This window comes from Phascolarctos cinereus, unplaced genomic scaffold (genome assembly GCF_003287225.1).
Source record: "Phascolarctos cinereus isolate Bilbo 61053 unplaced genomic scaffold, phaCin_HiC Scaffold_5;HRSCAF=322, whole genome shotgun sequence".
NCBI classification, from domain to species: domain Eukaryota; kingdom Metazoa; phylum Chordata; class Mammalia; order Diprotodontia; family Phascolarctidae; genus Phascolarctos; species Phascolarctos cinereus.
Genome location: NW_027555958.1, coordinates 447,931,208 through 447,952,276, shown reverse-complemented (window position 1 = coordinate 447,952,276; position 21,069 = coordinate 447,931,208). Strand labels below are relative to the sequence as shown.

Sequence of the window (21,069 nt, the reverse complement as noted above, 5' to 3'; positions counted from 1 at the left end):
CAAAGAGAGGGAAGAGTCAAGGGGGACTCCAACCTTATTAACCTGGATAATGGGATAATGCTAAACAGACCCAGGGAAGTTTGGAAACCAGACCTGGAAGTCAAGGAGCCCAAGGAAGAGCCTAGAGGCGGAGGAGGAGGGGCAGGGAGGGGCTGGCCACCATAAGAAGAGGACAGTGGGTGGCAAGGGCTGGGCTCAGAGACAGCCCCTTGGTGACCTGGGGCAGCTGCTCCCCTCCCTGGGGTTGGACTAGGGGACCTTGACCACCACATGCTCCTATGACCTCTCATTTCTATGGGAAATCACGCCCCCTCCCCTGGCCCCAGGGGTCCTCCCTAGGAAGGGTTCCGAGTGCTGTTTCAGAGACAACAGGAGACACCTCCACAGATGACTGGGTTTTATTCAAATGGAGCTGTTGTGGGTCACACGGGCTCATGCAGAATAACAGGACACATGGTACAACAGTGTCCGAGATCCAGGGTGATGTGATGGGAAATGATGCCACTGAGACGCCCCCCAACAGGGCAGAGCCTGGAGCAGCTGGCACAGCCACACACATTTATTTCACGCTTTCAAAGAGTGTGTGGGCCACCTGGGAGAAGGAAAAGCAAGGTGAGCAAAGATCCCTCGGGGGTCCATTTAATTCCATATTAAAGGCCGAACAGTGCCTCAAAGGAGGCACCAAACACATGGTGGGAATACCTGCCCCCCCCCACAATGGCAGCTAATGTGAGGTTGTAATGTGGGCCCCCGTTATACAGGTAAGAACTCAGAGGCTCAAAGAGGGCAGGGGACTTGCCCAGGCCACACAGGTGGAAGTCTTGAGGCCATATCTGAACTCAGGCAGGTCTTCCTGGCTTTGAGTCCAGTGCTCTAACCACTGAACCGCCCAGCAGCACTGAGCATTACCAGGGCCCAGACCAGAGGAAAACACAAGCAAGCAGCATTGCCCCCGAAGCTGCTGACAGCAAAGGCCTAAGACCTAGCACCTAGGACCCACCAGGGGTGATCTGGGTGCTCTGCTCCCTAGGCCAACCCTAGGTAGGTGTCTATTGAGCTCCCACTTGCTCCAGCTGCTTCTGGTTACCCAGAATTCCAGGGAAGTCCTTAGTTCTAGGGACCTCAGAGGCTACTGAGTCAAACCTCCTTTTATAGAAGAAGAAACCAAGGCCCAGAGAGGGGATGGGGCCACAGAGAAGCGGCCTGCTCTGCCTAGTCCTCGGGCCAGAAGCAGTGACTCACGCAGTGGTCACGGGCATGCAGGAAGTCAAAGAGCTCCTCAGTGCAGTCCTCCTCAGTGTTGGGGTGCGAAGACACGCGGTCCGTGCACATCTCTAGCCGCTCACGGGCCTTCACGCATTTCTCTATCTGCTCGCAGTGCTCCCTTATAGTGGTCAGGGGGTCCTCAAGAGACACACAAGGCAGTCAGGGATCCAGGAGGCCTCTCCTCACTGCCCAGACCCTTCACCTTGGCCTGGCCCTGAAAGCTGCATGAAGCCGGGTCCCATCTAGAGAACAGGGTTGGGAGACCTCACTTTGGGATGACTGGACTCCCCTTCCTGCTACTCAGATGTGGGGGAACCAATAAGAGCAGGGCAGTCCCCATCTGTGGGGAGGTCCGAGGTCTGTTGTGTAGAACAGGTGCTATCAGGAAGGGCTGGAGTTATGGCTACCTCTGGGATCTTGGGCTCTTTTTGACCACGGTGGGCTGCACTACCAGCAGTTGGCACAGGGAGATGCCCCTCGGCCTGGCTTGGCCAGCCAATGTTCTCCAGCTGTGTGACCCCTCCCACACCAGGCACCCCATCTGTTCTGCTATGAAGGCCACAAGGTCTCACACTTCTTCCCAGGATTCTCCCCTGCAGGCCCAATGACAGGAGGGGTCCCCTCCCCCCAATGCACTTAGCTCAGCTTCAACCTTCAGCTTTTACAAGGATGGTTTCTATCGTAAAACGGTTCTTACCACCAATTCTTGCTCCTCCTCTTCTTCATCTTCCTACAAGAGAAAGGAGAGCCATCAGCAGCAATTCAACAGGGCACCTGGCTCCTGCTGCTATAGTACCTTAAGGTTCCCAAATCGCTCTCCTCACCACACATCACCCATCCTTGGTCACCAAACCAGGGACAAAATGGAGGCCCATAGCCTCAGGGTCCCAACTCCCAACCTCCTGCTCTCGCCTAGAAAAAACTCGATGCCTCTCCTGCTGCCGCAACAGACACCATGCGCCATGATGGCTTCCAAGTCAGGCATTAACACAGGTTCCAAAAGGCAGAAACTAAGGCCCAGGTGCCAGAAAGTGAGTGAGCCCAAAGATCTGGTGAACATTTGTGTATCCAGTTAATTTACAAAAGCCACAAAGTCACAGCCATGTTCAAGAACAGAAGCTCGTGGCTGCCCAGCACACAGGGCAACAACCACCATGTAGAGACTCCAGAAGTCCGAGAGAAATGAATGACGCTTAAGGAAGAGGTGGGACCATGCTAACAGCTTAACATTTCTATAGCACTCCCTATGTGCCAGGCACTGTGTTACATGCTTTATAATTGTCATCTCATCTGATCCTCCCAACAACCCTGGAAGGTGCTATTGTTATCCACATTTTACAGATGATGAAGCTGAGGCAAATGGGGTTAAGTGACTTGCCCAAAGTCACACAGCTAGTAAATGTCCAAGGTCAAATACGAATTCGGATCTTCCTGACATCTTGTCAGGCAAAGAGAAACGACTGGTAATGTAGGAAAAAGGATGGATAATGGATAGACAGACATCCACAGTGTTTGGAATGCTGGATAAGCCAACATGTGGGCTCTGGGCAGTGACAGAGTTAACACAAAGTGACTAAAGTCCAGAACATGTCAAACTCGATCCAAGAGCGCCTACCACACACAAGGGGGTATAGACAAGAATGAAGCCAACACTGCCCTCATGCAGACTCTCCTGGGGACAGGGCAGGAAGTACAGGGTAGTTTGAGGACAGAGAGAACAAGGAACAAGTAGGAGAATGGAGAAATGCAGCCCCAAGGTCAGCCTTGAAGGGAGAAGAATTCTGAGAGGCAAGGATGAGGATGAGGAGGGACTGCTCATCCCAAAACAGAGTCAACTCTGGCACTGATTGCCAGAACAGCATGGCAGAAGCTTAGTGAATACAAGAAAGGGAGGCTGAAGCAGCCAGTCTGGAGCACCTGCTACCATTGTATGGCAGCAAAGAACTATAAACAAAAGATGAGGCCTATTTACTGAGGGTACTGCTGCACAAAGCTGTGGTGAAGTGGATAAAGTGCCGGGCCTGAAGTCAGGAAGACTCATTTTCCCAAGTTCAAATCTGGTCTCAGACACTTACTGTGTGACCCCAGGCAAGTCACTTCATCTGTAAAAGAGAAATAACAGCACGTAACCTCCCAGAGTTGTGAGGATCAAATGAGATTAACATTTGTAAACTGCTCGGAAAACTTTAAATCATTACATAAATACTACCTATTATTATAACTATAGGTAAGGGAATATTAAGGCACTATAAAAGATGAGTATGAAAACAATCACAAGAAGACCCAAACTAAGGCAGAATGAAGCAAATACAAGCAAGAGATTATGCAGTGACAACATAAAATAGAAAGAGGAAATTGACCTCTGGAATCACATGCTCGTTTCCAGTGAGGCTCAGGAGACTCTGGGTGTGACACCGGATTGGGTGCTGCCAGACTAACCTAACAAGGAGATGAGGAAGATGCTTTACCTACATTTTAGCAAAGCTTTCCACAAAGTATCTCACCCAAAGTTGGGAGAGTTAATACTGGATAACAAGCCACAGCACTAGCTTAAATCTAAGAAGATGCGATTCAACAGAGATGAATGTCAATTCTTGCACTTAGGTACAAAAATCATTTTTTAACAAATAAGATAGGGAGGCAAAAAAGGGAAGATCTGGGAGTTTAAGGGAACTGCAAGCTCAGTGAATTAACAGTGTGACGAAGAAACCAAAAACACAATTTCAGTATCGGGCTGCATGCAGAGGGGCTGAGCTCCCAAGAAAAGGAAGGTTGGAGAATCCCTGTCCTTTCCTGGTCAGATCTCATCTGCAGCCCTCTGTCCAGTTCTGGCCTCCATGTGATTGAGGAGGCTGCCGACAAACTCCAAGGGTAGAGAAGACAACCAGGAATGGTGAAAATCTGTGAACATGGGGGCAAGAGCGGGAGGAACTGGAAACATGACCACTGCCCTCTAGTATTGGTAGGGCCATCAGAGGGCCAGACCCAGGAGCCATGGGGGCCAACTGCAAAGAGACTCATTCAGGCTGAGGTGTCCCAAAGCAGGCTGGGCTCTCCTTGGAGATCTTGGAGAAGTTGGAGGACCAGTGCTGGCTGTCAGTTTATTGCTGTTTCTACAGGGGGTGGGAGGCAGACCAGCTGACCCCCCGCCTTTCCTTCTGACTCTCCAATCTAGGGACATGACACACACGTTGACTTCACTGATGTGTGGGTCAGCTGGGGTGAACTGCTTTTTCGTTTTCTTTTCAATTCTTTGTTACCAGGGATGGTGCTCTGGGGAGGGAGGGGAAAGACAGGTAGGTGATATCAAAAGATATCAATAAACATTTAAAACTGCCAAAACACCAAGTAGAACTACACTCTACCTCATTTTCATGGCCATCTGACTCCGGAGAACTGGGAAAATGAACCTCCCTCCCACACAGCAGGACGGAACAAGAGTGGGAAATAGTGCACAAATGGGCAAACTGTTTCTGCTGAACCGCTGCCCCCTCCCCCCCTTTAATGAGGAAAGACTTATGGGAAGGGAGAGATATATTTGGAAACGAATGTGAAGCAGAAACAAGACACCAATTTAAAAAAAGCCGAAAGGCCAGGCTGGGGAGCTTGTGTTCTCACTAAAGGGGAGGCTCCAGATGACTCAGGCAACCATGACATGGAGAACACACATCATGGAGACACTGGAACCAGCACCAACACCTTCCAGGTGCTGCTGGCATTTCCAACGAGCCTCGAGGGCATGGCAAGCAGTGCCTGATGGGGCTCCCACCCCAGTGCATTATCTTGGGCACCCCAACCCCTCTCGGGCCAGTTTCCCAGGCTTCCCCAAAGCACTGCAGCAACAATGCGGCCGAGGCTCCTGGCATTCAGATCCAGGCTTCCTAAAGAAGCTCCCAGATCTTGGCAGCCTATTATAGGGGCACGGAATTAGACCTCACAGGGACATCATAAATCATTAAGGCCAATCTGTCATCTTACAGATAAACACACAACCCCAGAGAAGGAAAAAGCACTGCCCAAACATTCCAGGAGCAGAGTCAGCATTTGAGCCCAGGTCCTGGCTCTCATTCCTTGCCCCAGCTCGGCTTGTCTCTCTGGTCTTTGCTGCCTTCCCATTTTGTAACTTCCCTCAGTGTCTGAAACCTTCTGACTGAGCCCCACCCCTAACCAGGTCCTCTCTATCATGGGGGAGTTCTTGAAGAAAGGCCCCAGGCCAGCCACCCTTCTTTTCCTCTCTCTGGTTTTTGCCCTGATGCCACTCAGGTACCTTCCCCAACCCACCCTGTAGCTCTCTTTTATATGCAGTCTTCTCCTTAGAATATAAGCTCCTTGAGGGCAAGGGCTCTTCCATTTTCTTGCAGTTATATCTCCAGCACTTAGCAGTCTCTAGCACACAGCAAGTGCCTAAATCAATGCCTACGGACTGTCTTCAATGCTCCTCCCGCTCTACCACCCCTGCACTACACTGTACTGAATCCAACGGAAGACATTTGGCTTAGGAAACATGAACCTTGGAGAGAGCAGCTGAGTGAAGAGGTCAGAGGCAGACCACAAGGGGCTGGAAGCTGCAAGCCCAGACAGCTTTTTCTAGGAGTTGACTGAAAAAGGGAGGAGACACACAGGGCAATAGCTGAGAGCTCTACAATAGTCTAGAAAGGGTTAAGCACGGGGAGCCTTAGGCAGCAGAGAATGAGTTAGTAGAGGAGGAGAAACTGAAGGTAAAGGAGTGAAAGAGGATGATGGGGGTGGAGCCGTAGAGAAGAAAGAAGCGAATGGGCTCAAGGGTGCACTGAGGGTCGGCCTAGACAAGAAAGGCCACCACTTCAGCAACTGCAGTGAATGAATGGAAATGGGAGATGACGTCAAGGGATTGTGAGATGAAGTGGAGAAAAGGGAAAGCCCAATGAACGATCTCTTATTTTCTTGATCAAGTGGAGGGTGAGGTAATCAGCTGATGGAGGTGAGGGGAGGAGTGGGAATGAGGACAAAGAGAAGGTCTGGCACAGCTGCGGTGGAGAGAGAATCAATTAGGAGCAGTAAAAGGATGGACTCCTTTGCTGCAGAGGGGCTGTCTGGGATTGCAGGATATAAATCTGCAGCATAAACCAGTTAGTATGGAGGTGACTTTTTTGTTTTTTTCCAACCTAATCAGAAACAAACAAACAAAAAATGAACGGTGGGAATAATCTAAGGTATGTTATCGACTAGAAAAGCTATGGATGGTAAAATGACTGGGGAGCAAGGGAGGACTGGGTGGAGAAGTGAAGCCAGAACAGGATGGGGTGAGCAGGGAAGGCGCCGAGGGGGAGGTCCAGTGAGGACCAGACACGACAGCAGCTGCAGGTGATGGCCAGGTCAAGGGTGTGGCTCTGGAGGCGCGTCCCGCACACCCCCAGGTTCCCCATATGGAAGCCGGGGCGCAATGACCGGGGGAGGGGGGGGGGCGACGGGCCGAAAGTCACTCCGAAGATGGGCGGCAGGGACTGCGGGGGGAGGGGAGCCAAGGGCAGCAGCGCAGGCGGGCGGGTGGGCCCCGAGGGACCCAGGGCCTGGATGATGATCCTTCGGAGAAGGTCGCGCGGGGAGCCCCAGAGGAGAGCGGGGTCAGCAGGGTCAAAAGCTGCAGAGGGGGAGGGAAAGGTGATCACTCACACTCCCGCTGCTGAGCTTGCAGTCTGCTAGGACCCCCAAATCTTCTTCTGACAAAAGGCCTCGAATCATGCGTCCCCGTGTTCGCCGTCCTGCCCCTACACAGGGCCCTGGGTCCACATCCCGCCTCTGCCACCTGCGCCTTCATTGTGTGGCCTCTCGGCGAAGGCAGGCGGGCCGGGGGATCCCCAAAGAGCGTGTGGGCCCCGAACCCCGCCCTCTCCCCTCCCCCAATCTGCGGTCACATGGATCCCTAGACCCTCCACTAGGGACCTCCTCCAGCACGACCGAGGGCCCCTCAGAACCTCGGATCCTTCCCTCGGCTGCCGCTACCGTTAGAGGCCGAAGGCCTGAGGTAGCTCAAAGCGCGCTGGCAAAGGTGCAATTCCAGGCCTGGCCCGCCGTGTTCCCTCACCTTCTTGGGGTCCCCGTCGCCCAGCGCCTCCTTCTCGCTCCCCAACACCATGTCTAACGTCCGCTCTAGCCTCCGCAAGCAAGACTCCTCCCTGCTGGCCGAGAAGGACTCGCCAGGGTCACGGACCGGAAATCCAGTCCACCACCGGAAATAAAGTGGACTTTTCCAACGGCACCGCTCAAGGGGGTGGGCGGGGCTCCCGACGCTGCTTCTGGGGCCCCTGGGGCAGCAGCAGGGCGGCTTTCGAATATAACGGAGGATCTGAGCGATTCTTCTGGCCAGGAACGAGCTCGCAGGCTCGTGGCCGCTCGAACAGCGGGACTGGCCTTTCCCCTCTTCCCTGCAGAAGGCAGTGTACCCTGTGGTACGCTCCAACTTCATCAAAGATGGCGGCAGGCAGCTCCGCGCTTGCGCAGGCGCGAGCCACTGCCCAATATGGCGGCCCCCAGGCCTCGCGGCGTTAGCATAAGTCCGAATTTGCGTGAGTCCATAGCGGCGGCCGCCATGGAGGCCTCTTCCCGGGAAAGAAACCCCACGGCCGACTTAGAGCCCAGCGGCCCCCCAGCGCTGTTCGTGCTATGCGGCTGGGCCGTGAGCGCCAACATGGGTGTCCTGGAGAGCGGGGTGTGGGGTGAGTGAGGACTTGGTGAGGGGGAGGGGCCACGGACGGCCCGTTACTATGGAAACCGGGGACCGCTGAGGGGCTGGAAGTAGCGCTCCCATGGAAACAAGAGGTGGCCCAATTGGAGCCAGTGCCGAGTGCGGGCACTGTTGCCGTGGAGACTGAGCCCAGGCTCCCGGGCCAGCTAGAAGACCCAAACAGGCCTCCCGCTGTGAAGGCTCGTGGTCAGGCTAGGACGCCTCCCCGTAAAGGAGGACATTGATGAGCTCGGGAAGGGCCTGGAGTCCCTTCCGGAGGAGGAGCGATAGTGTAGCCTGGGGAAAGAGAAGGCTCAGGGACGACTATCCCGGGGAGGAGGACATCAGCCGGGGCTCTGCTGGGCTCCAGGGGACAGGACCAGGAGGAATGTGGGGAGCTTCAGGGAGACCCCTCCCTGAGAGCTGACCCAGCATGGGCGATGCTGCCTGGGAGAGGGTGAGCTCCCAGCCTGGAGAGGTTTTCCAAGCAGAGGCAATATAGTCACTTGTTGAGTGTATTGTAACGTGATTCCTATTGAGATGCAAGATGGACGGTCACAAAACCACAGAGTTGAAAGATGGAAAAGACATTAGCAGCATCAAGTCCGATCTATACACAAAAGGACCCCATAACAAAGGCAGGAATGAAACAGGCCTCAAGGACCTGATTTCTGTGGAGGGACACTTCATCAATGTGTGTACGTATGCACGTATGTGTGTGTGTATAGGTTAGCCATGAACCCCTGATTTCATTGGCATATGGAACGCCCAGGAGAGGGCCTTCCCCTTACCAGTGCAGGTTGGCACGTTCTTTGTAACTTACAAGCTAGAAGTTTTCTAGAGCATTGAGCCTGCCCTGTTTTCACCCTTCTTCCACCCAGCTTCAGGCAGGCGGAGGAGCTCCAGTGAATAATACTGATTTACAAGAACTCATTCGTCAGTGATTAACATCCTTCCATCCCGTCATACATCTGGAACGAATGCCTGTTCCCTACAAAATAAATGTACTTTCATCTTAAATCTTTTCCTCCGTCTCCTAGTACACTCACCAAGATCTGGCTCCCTCTTGCTAGCACAGCTTCCATCCCTTTCCAGCACTGGTCTTGGTAGGGGACTCTGAATATTCTGTGCTCTCCATTTTAACTTCTGACTCTCCCTCTCCCATCATCACTCAGTAACATCTCTTCCTTTGAGATTCATTCAGACAATATCTATCACCCAAACAAAATCCTGATATTTGTTGTCTGCAGACCTCCAGTATGTCCCCCTTCTTCTTCAGTAAGCTCAGTGCCAGCCTCACAGGCTCCCTCCTCCCCCGCTCCTGCTCTCAAACTAGAAGTTTAACATACATATTGATACTCTCTCAAACACCCTAACCGCACTTTTCCTCATCTCATTCCTTTTCCCATGCTCTCCTCCTCTACCCCACCTCAGTCATACACAAAGATAGTCATACCCTTGATCTCACCATTACCCATAAATGTTTCACTTCCATGTTTGTGAACTCTGAAATTTTTCTATCCATCATAATCTGTTGTGATTCCGCTTCTCCCTCTGCCTTCCAGTACCAAATCCTCCTCTTTGTCCTCGCTGTGACCTCCAGTCCCTCAAACTCTCAATTCTTACACCACCCCCCTTGCACTGCTGTGTTCTCCTCCTGTCCCTATCTTGACCCCTTGGTGCTCCAGTTCACTGGCCTTTTCTCTTGAGTCCCTTGCCCCTTTATTCTTTTGAAGATCCTACCCTAACCCACTGGCATTCTTCCCACCATCCACTGGCTTTATTGCTACTCACATGTTGCTAAACAAAGCTGGGGAAAATCATGAAGCTGGAGTGAATGGGTCCACTATAGATTTGTTACATAACCTGAGCTAAGCCCTCCCTGTTACAAGGCAATCCTGCCACACCGCCCTCGTCACTCACTGTCCCGCTCTCCACAGCGGCTCTTCCAGACCTTCTCATCCCTCCCCAAACCTCCTTTGGCTCCCCTTCCTCTCATCCTCTCAGCTGAGAACCTGAGGTCACTCACCAATGTCTCCCTCTTCTCTCACCTCCTAATCTTACGCTTGAAGGTGCCTCTGCCACTCTCTCTCCCTTCACCCTTGTCTCAGAGAAGAGGCCCTTCTCCTGGCTAAAGCAAACTCCTCTGCAGCCACAAGGGACCCTGTTCCATCCTGTCTCCTCCAGCAGGCCACCCCTCTGTCATCCCCACTCTCATCTCTGTCTTCAGTCTCTCCCTGTCTACTGGCTGCTTCCCTGCCGCCCACAAACATGCCATGTCTCCCCCAGCCTCGGACCCCTTTCCTTGATCTCACCATCTTTTTAGGGCTAAACTCCTCAATTTCCTTTAACTCTCTTCTGACTCCTTTGGGTCTGGCTTCTGGCCTCATCCTTCAACCCAGACTGCTCTCCCCAAAATCATTAACAAAGTTACTCCTTTCTGAATCAAGTGGAAGATCTTGATCCCAGCCTTCTTGACCTGTCTGCAGCCTCTGGTCTTGGTGGTCACCTTCTTCTCCTGATGTGCTCTTCCCTTGCTTTTCATGACAGTCATGGTGAGGGGGTGGGGGTCTCTAGAGCTAGAAGGATCAGGGAAGGCTTCATGTAGGAGGTGGTGCTGGAGCTGAGCTTTAAAGAAAAGTAGAAATTCTGAGAGTTGGAGGCGAAGGAGACAGGAAGTTGTGTGAGAGGAAAAGCAGGATGGGCTGCTTTGGCTTGTCTGTTTATGTATCGTAATATCATCTCCTTGAGAGTGGAGACCAAGGCAGCCTCTATGTCACCAGCACCAGCGCACAGTAGGTACTCAGAATGCTGGCACAGATGCACTCACCCCTGTGCTCAGCAGTCTCTCCGGGAGGATGCCTCCGGCAGAACCTCAGAGGGGACGAGTTTTAGGGCCTCTAGCCAAGCATCCCCTTTTGACGCTTCTGAAAGTGCTTCACGAGTGCAGAGGTGGCTGCAGGGTGGGGGCTTTTCCCCTCTAAGACCCCCTTTCTTGAATCGGGCAAGTGTGGAAACAAAATGTGTGGAGAGAGGCCCCTGTCTTCATCTCCTGCCTCCAGACCCAGCACTCTGTCTTGGTTTTCCCAGCTCTTCCAGGTCCCATACTTCAAGGCATCTTACCGCTGCTCAATATCTATTACCTGGAGAGGGCTGAGCATGCAGCCCAGAAGAAAGGTGAGCTGTCACTGTCACCCCAGATCAGGAGGTTGGGTTTGCCCCCGGCAGGTAACAGCCATCCCCATCCCCATGGAATGGATGGGGCAGACCTGGCTATCCCTATATCCAGGAGCTGAGACTTAGAGACACCAGCAGGGGCATGGGGTGGGTAGAGAGTGGCACTGGATGCCAGGGATCGAGCTGCCTGTCTCGAGTCTATGGGGCCCCTGGGAGTGACAAGACGCATGGTTTTTCTGCTCCCTACAGGCCTCTCTACGCAGGCCATCTGGCATCAGCTCTGGGATGATGTGATGAGGACAAGGCCACCCCATCCTGAGGTGAGGGCAGGGGCAGCCCCTCCTGGCACTAAGGTGGTGCAGGGCCATGCTGACTAGAGCCTGGCTGATAAGGCCCCTCTACTCACTCGGTAGTTGAGGGGAAGAGACAGCTGAGCTCAGGGCAGGGATGCTTCCAGAAAGCAGCTTCTGGGGGAACACACAGTGCTCCAGTCCTGGGCACTGAGGGATCCATCCCTAAGAGAGCAAGCCAGCCCTGCCAGAGCCATGCCCAAGGGTGTGCCAGCCTGCTCTATGGGCTGGGAACACGGCGGGGTTGAGAATGAGCACAGGGGCTCAGGGCAGATTTTGAATAAGCTAGAACGTGGGTTTAGGCCAGAAGAAGAGCTTGTTAGACACGTCACTGGGCCAGGACATGACTCCAAACCCTTTGGGCTGACGCTGCCTGGGCTGGGAAGGCCTTTAATGAGGGCCACTGTCCAAGCCAGCAGAGCCCAGGGACGGGGCAGTAACAGTGAGAGCAACTCAAAAAAGTCTCTTCCTTCCAGCAACCCTGTGCCTAGGAAGTAGGATGGAGTGTTTTCTCCATTTTACAGATGAAGAAACTGAGGCTGATCGAAGTGAGGTCCTTGCCCAGGTCACCTCACCAGCAGCTGTTAGAACTACGTTCAAAGCTGAATCCATGTCAGGGCAAGGGGCTTAACTGGGCAGCCCAGCCCGGGACACTGGGAGGGGGGCAGCCAGGAAGTGGCTGGCACAGGCTGCCTGTAGGGGCTTGGCCTCACCTGTCTGGCTCTCCTCCCTCTCTGGCCTCAGAGTGTGCCCTGTTGGCGGACCAAGTTCCTGGAGACATTCTTCTGCCACGTGCTCCGAGGGACCCTGGACCCATCGTGTGACTGGCGCCTCCAGGACAGCCGCTTCTCGGCCCTCCAGCACAGCGCACCCTACGTCACCCAGCTCACCATCTGCAACGCACTGCAGGGAGTGGGGGAGCTGGTGGCCGAGGCCCAGCACGAGGCGCTGCAGACCCTGGCCTGCTCCCTGCACACCCTCAAGTTTCGGCACCTGCTCTTCTCTGACGGAGCTGCTCACCAGGCCCTGCGGAAGCTACTGCACCGGCTTATTCACCACGGAGCTGTGCAGCACGTGTCCATGTACTCCTGGCCTGTGCCTGAGACCGCACTGTTCATCCTCATCCTCACCATGAGTGCAGGGCTCTGGCAGCCAGCCCCCTGTGATGGGCCTTGCATTCTGTGTAGGGAGGACCCCCCGGCACAAGCCCCAGCCCTTGATGAGCCGGCTTTCCTTCTGGGGCCTGGCTGGCCACGCCGGGATACTGCAGAGTGCTCAGCAGCTGCCCTGATGGCCACTCGGTGGGAGACTGAGGCCAGGAAGGCTCAAGAACAGGCCATGCTTGTGCAGGAGAGCCGGACGCTGGGTGAAGCAGGCCCCGGGAGTCCTCCTGCCCCATCCTCAGGCCCTCGGACTACAGCCAGCTCAGCCCTGCAGCCCCAGGTGGCCCCCAGGGGGAAAAGCCCCTGCCCTCCTCACTGGCAAAGGCCTGGGACAGAGCCAGATGACCTCTATGACTTTGTCTTCCTCATTGCCAGTGAAAAGGAGGAGCAGGAAGAGGAGAGGCAGAGCCGTTTGTCTTGTGGGATGTGGGAGCCCAGCTGCAGGGACCTTCCCTCTCTAGACACTGCCCAGCGCTTCCGCAGCATCTCGGCTCTGGAGCTGTTCACCATCCCACTGTCCACAGAGTCGACGCTCATCCTGTGTCACCTGCTGCGCTCCTGGGTGTCCCTGGAGAAGCTCACCCTCTCCTATAATGGTAAGGTGTCCTCCAGCAGGCCGGTTCTTTGCAGAGCGCCGGCGGTGGTTCCGGTACCAGTCACAAACATCCCGTCTTTGCCAAGGCCCAGGAGGCAGACGGAGAGCACAAGGATCCCCCACTCCGGGGCCCCAGAGCCTTCCCTGGATACCTCTCCCTGTCTTCACTTGCCCACAATCAGGTCAGCGCTGACATCTGGCTCTTGCCCCCAGTCCTGGGGAGTCTCTTGGAGCAGTTTGGTGGCGATCAAGGGGGACACACAGGCTAGGTCAGGGTCATCCACAGGTGACCCACTCTGCTCTGTTTGGCCCTTATACTCCCTCTGCACAAACCCGAAGGCCATTTCCTTCACTGTTTGTGGTGGACGTGTCTCAGTATATGCTGCCAGATATGGGTCCGGACCTTGTTTCTGCCAGACTGCTTTCTCTGGGGCCTCTGGTTTCTCTGCTTTTAGCTCCTGGTTCACCTCCCTCCAGGCCCTGAGTAGGCCTGACCCTCCCAGTCTGTAGCATTCTGAGAGTTAGAGTGACTTTGACCCCACCCCCCTGGGGGAGAGAGAGGGGAGGGGAAGCATAGATGGTTATCTCCATTGTACAGAGAGAAAGTGGAGGCTCAGAGGGGGCAGGGAGTGTCAGAGCTGCCTTTGAGGCCAAGTCTGGTGACCTCTTCACTAGGCCAGATGGCCTGTCAGATACAAACTCTGACTTTTCTTCAAGGCCCAGCTCAGGGGTCACTTCCCACCTCACTCTACCTTTAAAAATAATAAACAAAATGATCTGTGTCTAGGTTGTAGTTCCAGGTAGAACGGGCTTCTGGGAACATGCCCCGCTTTATTTTTCTTGTGATTTCACTAATTTAGGGAACTCCTAGAGAGGAAACACCCCTCTGCCAAGTAATGCAGGTTGGCACCTTCTCTGCAACTTACAGCCCCAGAGGACTGCCAGGAACCCTGAGAGGTGAAAGGATTTGTCCAGGGTCACCCAGGCAGGGCGGTCTGCATGACTGGCCAGCTAGCCACTGTCTTTGTTCACATACCCCCTGGCACAGCGCCAGCCATAGTACAGATGTTTGTGGAAATGAATGGAAGAGACTGGACATGGCTGACCCTTTCACGTGTTTGGTCTGTTTGGATTAAGATCTGCCCATCCAAAGCCACATGCAGCTGTGGGTCTCCCATTGATGAGTGAGAACTTTGAGGTCCTATCAGCTTCTTTGTCATGGATCTCCTTCCTAACTTTGGACTTGATGTTAGGTCTGGGCTCTGACCAGTTCTGGGGGAAAATCTGGCCTGTCCTGCTGCTTCTTTCTTGAGATACTGAGTCTCATGTTACTCCAGGGTCTCAGGGATAGCTCAGGCTGGGGACCTGCAAGTTTTCCACGCCCCCACATTGGGAGTCAAATTACTGCCCTTCTGGTGTGACCTGAGTTGGGTATGCTAATCCTCCTGTGGGCTTGCCTGGTTGGAAGTCCCAGTAGAATGCTGCTAGATTAGACCACTTTCAGCTGATTCGAAAGCTCTGCCGCTTCAGTGGGACTGAACAGCAGGCTTCTCCCCAGTCTGGAATTCTTTCTCTGGTTGTACAAGACTCAGACTGAGCTGGAGGCTGGGAGCCCCACAGGCCCTGCTGGCCTCTGAGCTTGTTCCGAGCTTCGTTCACAGCCCAGCCCATGGCCCTTCCTTATCCTGGTAGATCTCTCCCTCCCCTGTCCACCTAGGGTCTGGACCTGGAACTGAGTAGTGACCAAAAAAGCTGCTGGTTGGTCCCCCTTTTATGGGCCTAGGTCCTCTGGGGCTGGGGCGTGGCCTCAGTCCTTTTTCAGTTCCTGCACACGTGGAATGCCCTCCCTGGCCAGAACTTGACCCTGGTGTCCACAGGCCGGACTGTCTTCCATTGCTGACCTAGAGGAGAAAGATGATATTGTGCGACTAATTCTTGGATTTTCTTGATCACAGCTTGGTCTAATGATCTCCGTCCTACATCTCGGGAGAGAAGTTGTGTTGGGAGCTGAGCTATGTCTCTTGCTTCTCTGCCCTCTCTGCCCCATCCTCTACCTACCCCTTTCCTTTTTTTAAAAATATAGCTTCTTTATTTATTTTTAGTTTTCAACATTCACTTCCACAAGATTTTGAGTTCCAAATTTTCTCCCCATCTCATCCCTCCCCTCACCCCAAGACGGTGTGTATTCTTAATACCCCTTCCCCTCATCTGCCTTCCCTTCTATCTCCCCCCACCCCACCTTCTCTTATCCTCTTCCCCTTCCATTTTCCTGTAGGGCAGGATAGATTTCTATACCCCCTGCACCCCTTTTCTCAAGCAGCTCTTCATTCTCCTCGAGTATCTGGGGAGGGGAGAGGCATTCAAGTTCTTTCCTCTTCTCTTCTGGAAGTGTGGGCCCACCCTTCCTGCTCACCCAGCAGCTCCTTGGCAAACATGTTCCTTTGGTCAGCCTCTGTAGACTTTTCCACTCAGACTTGGTGGTAGTAAGGGTTTCTGGGTGGTAGCCGCCATGGCAAGATGCCTGTTAGCTGCACCTGCCAGCCCTCTGCTGGAACATCAGCTCCCCAAGTTAAGTCGCCTGAGTTTTGAACCAGTCTCCCCGGGGCCTAGCACAGAGTGGGTACTTGTGTCTCCCCTACATGCATCCAACTCCAGGCCTGGTCCATAGGAGGCTGTCTCAGCACCACACTGAAAAGGCAGCTTTGCATGCCTCTGTGGTCTTGTGCGCAGGGTTCTCCAAGCTGGCTATGGAGAACTGGCATTGTACTGATTAAACACCTGCTTTGGGCATATTAAAAAAAACCAAACCCACAAGGGAACACTTCCTCTACCCTCAGGGAGCCTCCATTCTGCTTGGGAGTAGGGGGTGGGTAAGACTCAGACACATGCTGGATCACTGAGGAGGGGATGCTGAGGGCCAGTGGCTTCCTGATCCAGGGAGAGGCCCTGGGAAGGGCCATCCCTGCCATAGGAGGTGGGCAAGAGTACCCACGTAGGGCCGAGAAGCTTCTTGGGGCACTGTTCTCTGGGCCTGGAGGAGCCGAGGTCAGATCCTGCCTCCCGTGCTTTCTGGCTGTGGATTTGGGGAAAATCACAGCCTCTGAGCCTTAAGGTTCCTCCCCTGTGAAGTGGGAATATCTGCACCACCTACCTCACAGAGCTGTTTGGGGGGAAAGTACTTCGTAAACCCGTGCTTCTTATCAGGGTCTCAGATTGGGGGTGGAGGGTATTGATCTGGGAAGAGTAGCCGCAGGGACCTGGAGAGAAGGCAGCCCTGTTGGGACCCCTGGCTGTGGCACGACCTGGACTTAACATGTCTCCCCCGGGGCAACTTAGTGGTACAGTAGATAGAACATTGGGCCTGGAGCAAGGAAGACCCGAGTTCAAATCCGGTCTCAGACATGTATGAACTATGTGACCCTAGGCAAGTCACTTCACTGCCTCAGTTTCCCCTACTACAAAATAGGGATAATAATAGGACCTACCTCCCAGGGTTGTGGTGAGCATCAAATGAGGTAATATTTGTACAATGCTTAGCACAGTGCTTGGCCCATCCCTAGTAGGTGCTTAATAAATGTTTGCTTCCTTCCACTGCAGGGCTAGGCTCCAATATCTTCCACCTACTGGAGGGTCTGCAGGCCCTCTCAGCCCAGGCCAACTGCTGCCTCTGCTCCCTCCACTTCACTGACCTCTTCTCCCCTCTGTCTGTGTTGGAGCTGGCCCACACCACCCTCAGGGTCCTGCCCAGGCTGCACACCCTGGCCATCCGGATTGATCATCTGAGCCCAGATGACAGTCCCACAGCCCCTGGGAACTCTAGCCCTGGGGCAGGGCATGAGGACATTCCAGGTGAGGGGGTTGTAGAATGGGGGGATTTGGGCAGGCCAGGAGCCTCTGATCCTTGGCAAGCCCTCAGGACAAGTGAGGTGAGTCACAGTGACCTCTGCCTTCAAGAGACCCCATCTAGTGTTAAGTGCTGGATATGGTTGGAAAGTCGTTTGCAAACTACTGAGATCTTGGGATCACACACCCAGGTCTGCAAGGGACCCTAGAAGCTATCAGGGTGGGACCCTTGGCAGATAAGGAAACAAGCTCGGAGTGGTGAAGGGGCAGTGCCTGGGGAGCTCTGTGCCCCACTCCATGCCTCTAAGGCTGGGTAGCCACCTGGGCTCTGGGGACCCCTGTCCTCTTGTGTGGAGGATTGTGATTTGATGCTCATTTCCACCAGTTAAAACCCCTACTCTGCAGAGTCCACACTTTAGGACCGGCCTGGGGAGCCCACATGGCCGGCACTGTCCCACGCAGCCCCAGCGTGTAAGGGGGTTCTGGGCCACAGGCCAGCTGTCCTGGGGGCAGAGGCTGGCGGCTGCAGCCTTGCCCCCTTCCTCTCTTTCTGGCAGAGAACTGCCTGGAACAGCTGGAGCTGGGCTTTCCCCGCAGGCCGCAGGCCAGCAAGTGCCTGTGCCGGGTCCTGGAGGCATCACCTGCCCTGAGGCAGCTGGCCCTGGACAGTGCTACCTTCACCTCTCCCAGGGAACTGGGGTTGGTGCTGCAGACACTTCGAGGTACCACCCTGCATGGGGGAGGGGACGGACAGGGCGCTAAGGACTCGGGGTCCCCAGCGCGGGCTGCCCTACTCAGCCCCACAGGCTGCCTGCTGTCTCCCTCTACCCCCTAGAATGCAACCCAGCCCTGCAGAAGCTGAGCTTCCATGACATGAACCTTGCTGACTGCCAGAAGGAGGTACTCTTGCTGCTCCAGGACCCCACCCTCCGAGGTGAGCTGGACAACTGGGAATAGGACAGGAGGGGATAGAGCATGGGACCTACAGTCAGGAACATCTGGGTTCAAATCCCACCTCACATGCTTACTAGCTGTGACCTTGGGCAAATCACCCTCTCTGTGCCTCAGTTTATCTATCTGTAAAATGAGTGGGTTGGACTCTGTTGCCTCTGCTGCCCTTTCTAGCTCTAAATTCACTCTCTGTAAAATGGGGGCAAGAAGCTGTGGCCTGAGAACAGGCTGGCCCAAGGGTTCCTCTGGCTTTCCCACAGAGCTCACCCTGTCCTTCTGCCGGCTGCTGGAGAAGCGCCGGACCCACTTTCTGCCAAAGCTAGTCACCGCCATGAAGAGCAATTCCACTCTGAAGAGCTTCCGGCTGCCAGGGAATCGCCTTGGTGAGTGTAGTGTGGCTGGCCAGCACTGACCCAGGAAAGGGCTGGGCAGCTCGGCCTCCTGGGAGACCTGGCCTCTTTCCTCCTCCAGGGAGCTCAGGCCTTGTGGCACTGGCTGAGATCTTCTCTAGTGACTCCTCTTCCTCGCTCTGCCAGCTGGACATCAGGTATGTGGTTGGAGCGGGGTGAGCAGGCCCCACTTCCCCTTCTTCAGGGCTCCTTTTCTGACTCCAACCTTCTCCTCCCCATCCCAGCTCCAATTGTATCAAGCCAGATGGACTCCTTGAATTTGCCAAGCAGCTGGAGCAGAGTCACCCAAGCCGTGGGACCTTCGGCCACCTCTGCCTCTTCCAGAACTGGCTAGACCAGGACCCCGGCATGGCTCAGGAGGCCATCGGCCGGCTACGGGCTACATTCAGTGTGGTTAGTGACACATGGGACTCCTCCCAGGCCTTTGCCGACTACATCAGTATGATGTGACTATGGCCTTCCCGGGATATAGAGGCCCTATCCTAGGCTAGGGTCCACAGGAGTACAGCAACACTTCCCTCCAACCCCTACTCACGCCAGAGCTTGTGGGGTAGGGCATGGTACCAGAGGCCCAATTTCTGGCCCAAGAGGGAAAGAGAAAGCAGGCAGGTCCTGGCTCCCCATCTCACCTGGGCAGATGGGTTGCAGCTGGCCCTGCTGTGCTCAGGGGGATCAAGGGGAAAAGTGATCCCCAGAGCCACCCTCCTTCCCCAGGAGTACCCGACTGAGGCCTGGATCCACCCAGAGCCCACACCATGCTTTCGACTCTGCCACCAGAAAGTTGTTAATGCCTTTATTATTCCTCTGTACCTTTTTTACATTTTTAAAAATAAAAAAATCTATTCTGCATATCTCTGACTCTCAGCTGTGTGGTTGAGTGTTCTCCCAGCTTTTGGGCAGTGATGGCAGGAGTGGTCCAGGATGGGCAGCTCTAGCTCCTGGTGCAGCAAGCACAGGCTTTCTGCCCAGACCAGCCTAGGTGGCTGTAGCCATTTGATGGCCTGGACCAGCCTGGTCCTGGCCTCGGCCTCGGCCTCAGCCTCAGCCGCAGCCCAGTCCAGCTCCTCAGCTTTCTAGCCCTGTCCCAGGCCCAGTCCACACCTAGTCCAGTACCCCAGCTTTCCAGCCCCAACCTAGGCCCAGTTCAGCCCCAGTCCCAGGGCTCAAAGGACCCCACGCTGCTCCTCATGTGAGCGCTGGTGGAAGGCAAAGGTCACTGCAGCATCCCAGGCTGCCAGCAACACGGCATCTGGGACCCCCCTCTTGTCTGCACTGTGGTGCCACTGGGCCAAGTCAGAGGTACAGTCGGAGCCCTCAGCAGGAGGCCGGACCTGACGTCCATTCACGCAGCGACGACAGCGCAATCTGCAGAGATATGATGCAGTGCAACCAGCTGGGCTCTGGCCCCCCCAGCTCACAGCACCCTGGACTACAGACAGCCCCCAGGAGCACATCTCCACTTCCCAGGAGGCAGCAGGCTCTCCTCCCCTCACCACCTCCTTACTTGTCATGGGTGTCACTGGGCATGGCCTCATTGAGGGTGAACAGCTCTCGAAGTTCCCCCAGGGAGAAGTGACGTTCCACGTCCTGCTCTTCATCCACCACACAGCTACTCAGAGCCTTCTTGTGAGTCTGTCGCTGAAAGATCTTCTCCTCAATCGTCCCAGCCTGGGAGTAGAAGGGGCAGGGGGAGTCAGCTCCAGCCAGGAGACTGACCCCGGTCCAGGCCCAGCCTCATCATCCAACCCCACCCGTGTTGGGGTCTCCTCTGCTGAGACCCAGGACATCAGGAGGCTGAAGTGTGACCCCTGTGGGGCAGCAGCAGAGAACTCGCGGCCAGGAGAGAACATGACACTGACCCAAGGTGTCGCCAGCCCCCAGCCCAGAGCTCTTCCCCACCCTAGGGCCAAGGCCTTGAAGGCCAGGCAGAGCTCACCGAGAGCAAGCGGTAGATGTAACAGGTCTTCTTCTGGCCATCACGCCACACACGGGCCATGGCCTGCTCGTCGTTGGCGGGGTTCCAGTCAGGGTCAAACATGACCAGCCTGTTGGCCCCAATAAGGTTGAGGCCACAACCACCAGCCTTGCTACTCAGCATGAAGATGAAGTCTGGGCTCTGGGAAGACAGGGAGGGGAGGGGTGGGTCCTGTCACAGCTGGGCTGCAGAGCCCTCTGGAGAGAGGTGCACTGACAGCTTGCAAGGCCCCTGGAGAAAGACCAGCTGCAACAAGAGAACCACAGCGGGGCAGCGAGGTGGCCCAGTGGATAGAGCACTGGAGGCCTTGAGTTCAAATTCGGCCTCAGACACATAACACTTACTAGCTGTGTGACCCTGGGCAAGTCACTTAACCCCATTGACTAGCCACCCCTCTCGCAAAAAATAAAAAAAAAAAAGAAACACAGTGAGTCTCATCCCCTCGCTGGGCCTGCCCTCAGCTGGAAGCAAGCAGGAAGGGCTCATGTCAAACCCTAGCTTGAAGGAAGCCTGAATAGGCCTTCCACAACAGGGAGATCACTACCTCTATGAAGCCTCAGCCTGCCCCTCTAGGGCCAGGTAGAACACGTGTGATTTCCCTTTACCCATGACATCCTTTTGGAAACTTGAAGACAA

At 54.8% G+C, this 21,069-nt stretch overlaps 3 protein-coding genes across 5 annotated transcripts in view; 1 reads left to right on the top strand and 2 right to left on the bottom strand.

Annotated features, from left to right (window-relative positions):
- Positions 1 to 382: 382 nt before the first annotated feature.
- UQCRH (ubiquinol-cytochrome c reductase hinge protein) lies at positions 383 to 7,477 on the bottom strand. The gene is made up of 4 exons (XM_020987648.2): positions 7,331 to 7,477; positions 1,964 to 1,996; positions 1,243 to 1,404; positions 383 to 592 (listed from the first exon to the last, which is right to left on the bottom strand). The coding sequence occupies exons 1-4, from the start codon at positions 7,379 to 7,381 to the stop codon at positions 560 to 562; spliced, it is 279 nt and encodes a 92-aa protein (XP_020843307.1). The 5' UTR covers positions 7,382 to 7,477; the 3' UTR covers positions 383 to 559.
- Positions 7,478 to 7,719: 242 nt separating this feature from the next.
- Positions 7,720 to 19,309, top strand: LRRC41 (leucine rich repeat containing 41). 2 transcript variants are annotated; one of them, XM_020987947.2, is made up of 10 exons: positions 7,720 to 7,961; positions 11,060 to 11,146; positions 11,396 to 11,466; positions 12,241 to 13,255; positions 16,852 to 17,103; positions 17,655 to 17,819; positions 17,933 to 18,031; positions 18,309 to 18,431; positions 18,520 to 18,595; positions 18,683 to 19,309. In XM_020987947.2, exons 1-10 carry the CDS (start codon positions 7,766 to 7,768, stop codon positions 18,906 to 18,908), a joined length of 2,310 nt encoding a protein of 769 aa, XP_020843606.2. In that variant the 5' UTR covers positions 7,720 to 7,765; the 3' UTR covers positions 18,909 to 19,309. The 2 variants fall into 2 exon arrangements, with proteins under 2 accessions (XP_020843606.2, XP_078012740.1); XM_078156614.1 differs by lacking the exon at positions 7,720 to 7,961 and adding an exon at positions 7,984 to 8,667.
- RAD54L (RAD54 like) overlaps positions 19,237 to 21,069 on the bottom strand; it is a 44,717-nt gene continuing 42,884 nt past the window's right edge. For both annotated transcript variants that reach the window (XM_020987643.2, XM_020987642.2), the window contains exons 17-19: positions 20,395 to 20,574; positions 19,963 to 20,126; positions 19,237 to 19,823 (exon numbers count right to left, since the gene is read on the bottom strand). In XM_020987643.2, the coding sequence (XP_020843302.1) occupies positions 19,622 to 19,823; positions 19,963 to 20,126; positions 20,395 to 20,574 (546 nt within the window). In that variant the 3' untranslated portion in view covers positions 19,237 to 19,621. The remainder of the gene's footprint in view (positions 19,824 to 19,962; positions 20,127 to 20,394; positions 20,575 to 21,069) is intronic.

Coding starts and splice junctions, on each gene's coding strand:
- UQCRH (XM_020987648.2), bottom strand. CDS start 7,381: ATGGTGTTGGGGAGCGAGAAGGAGGCGCTGGGCGACGGGGACCCCAAG. Junction 1,997..7,330: donor GCGACGGGGACCCCAAGAAG/GTGAGGGAACAC, acceptor TTTCTCTTGTAG/GAAGATGAAGAAGAGGAGGA. Junction 1,405..1,963: donor AGGAGGAGCAAGAATTGGTG/GTAAGAACCGTT, acceptor GTGTCTCTTGAG/GACCCCCTGACCACTATAAG.
- LRRC41 (XM_020987947.2), top strand. CDS start 7,766: ATGGCGGCCCCCAGGCCTCGCGGCGTTAGCATAAGTCCGAATTTGCGT. Junction 11,147..11,395: donor GCATGCAGCCCAGAAGAAAG/GTGAGCTGTCAC, acceptor TGCTCCCTACAG/GCCTCTCTACGCAGGCCATC. Junction 13,256..16,851: donor GCTCACCCTCTCCTATAATG/GTAAGGTGTCCT, acceptor CTTCCACTGCAG/GGCTAGGCTCCAATATCTTC.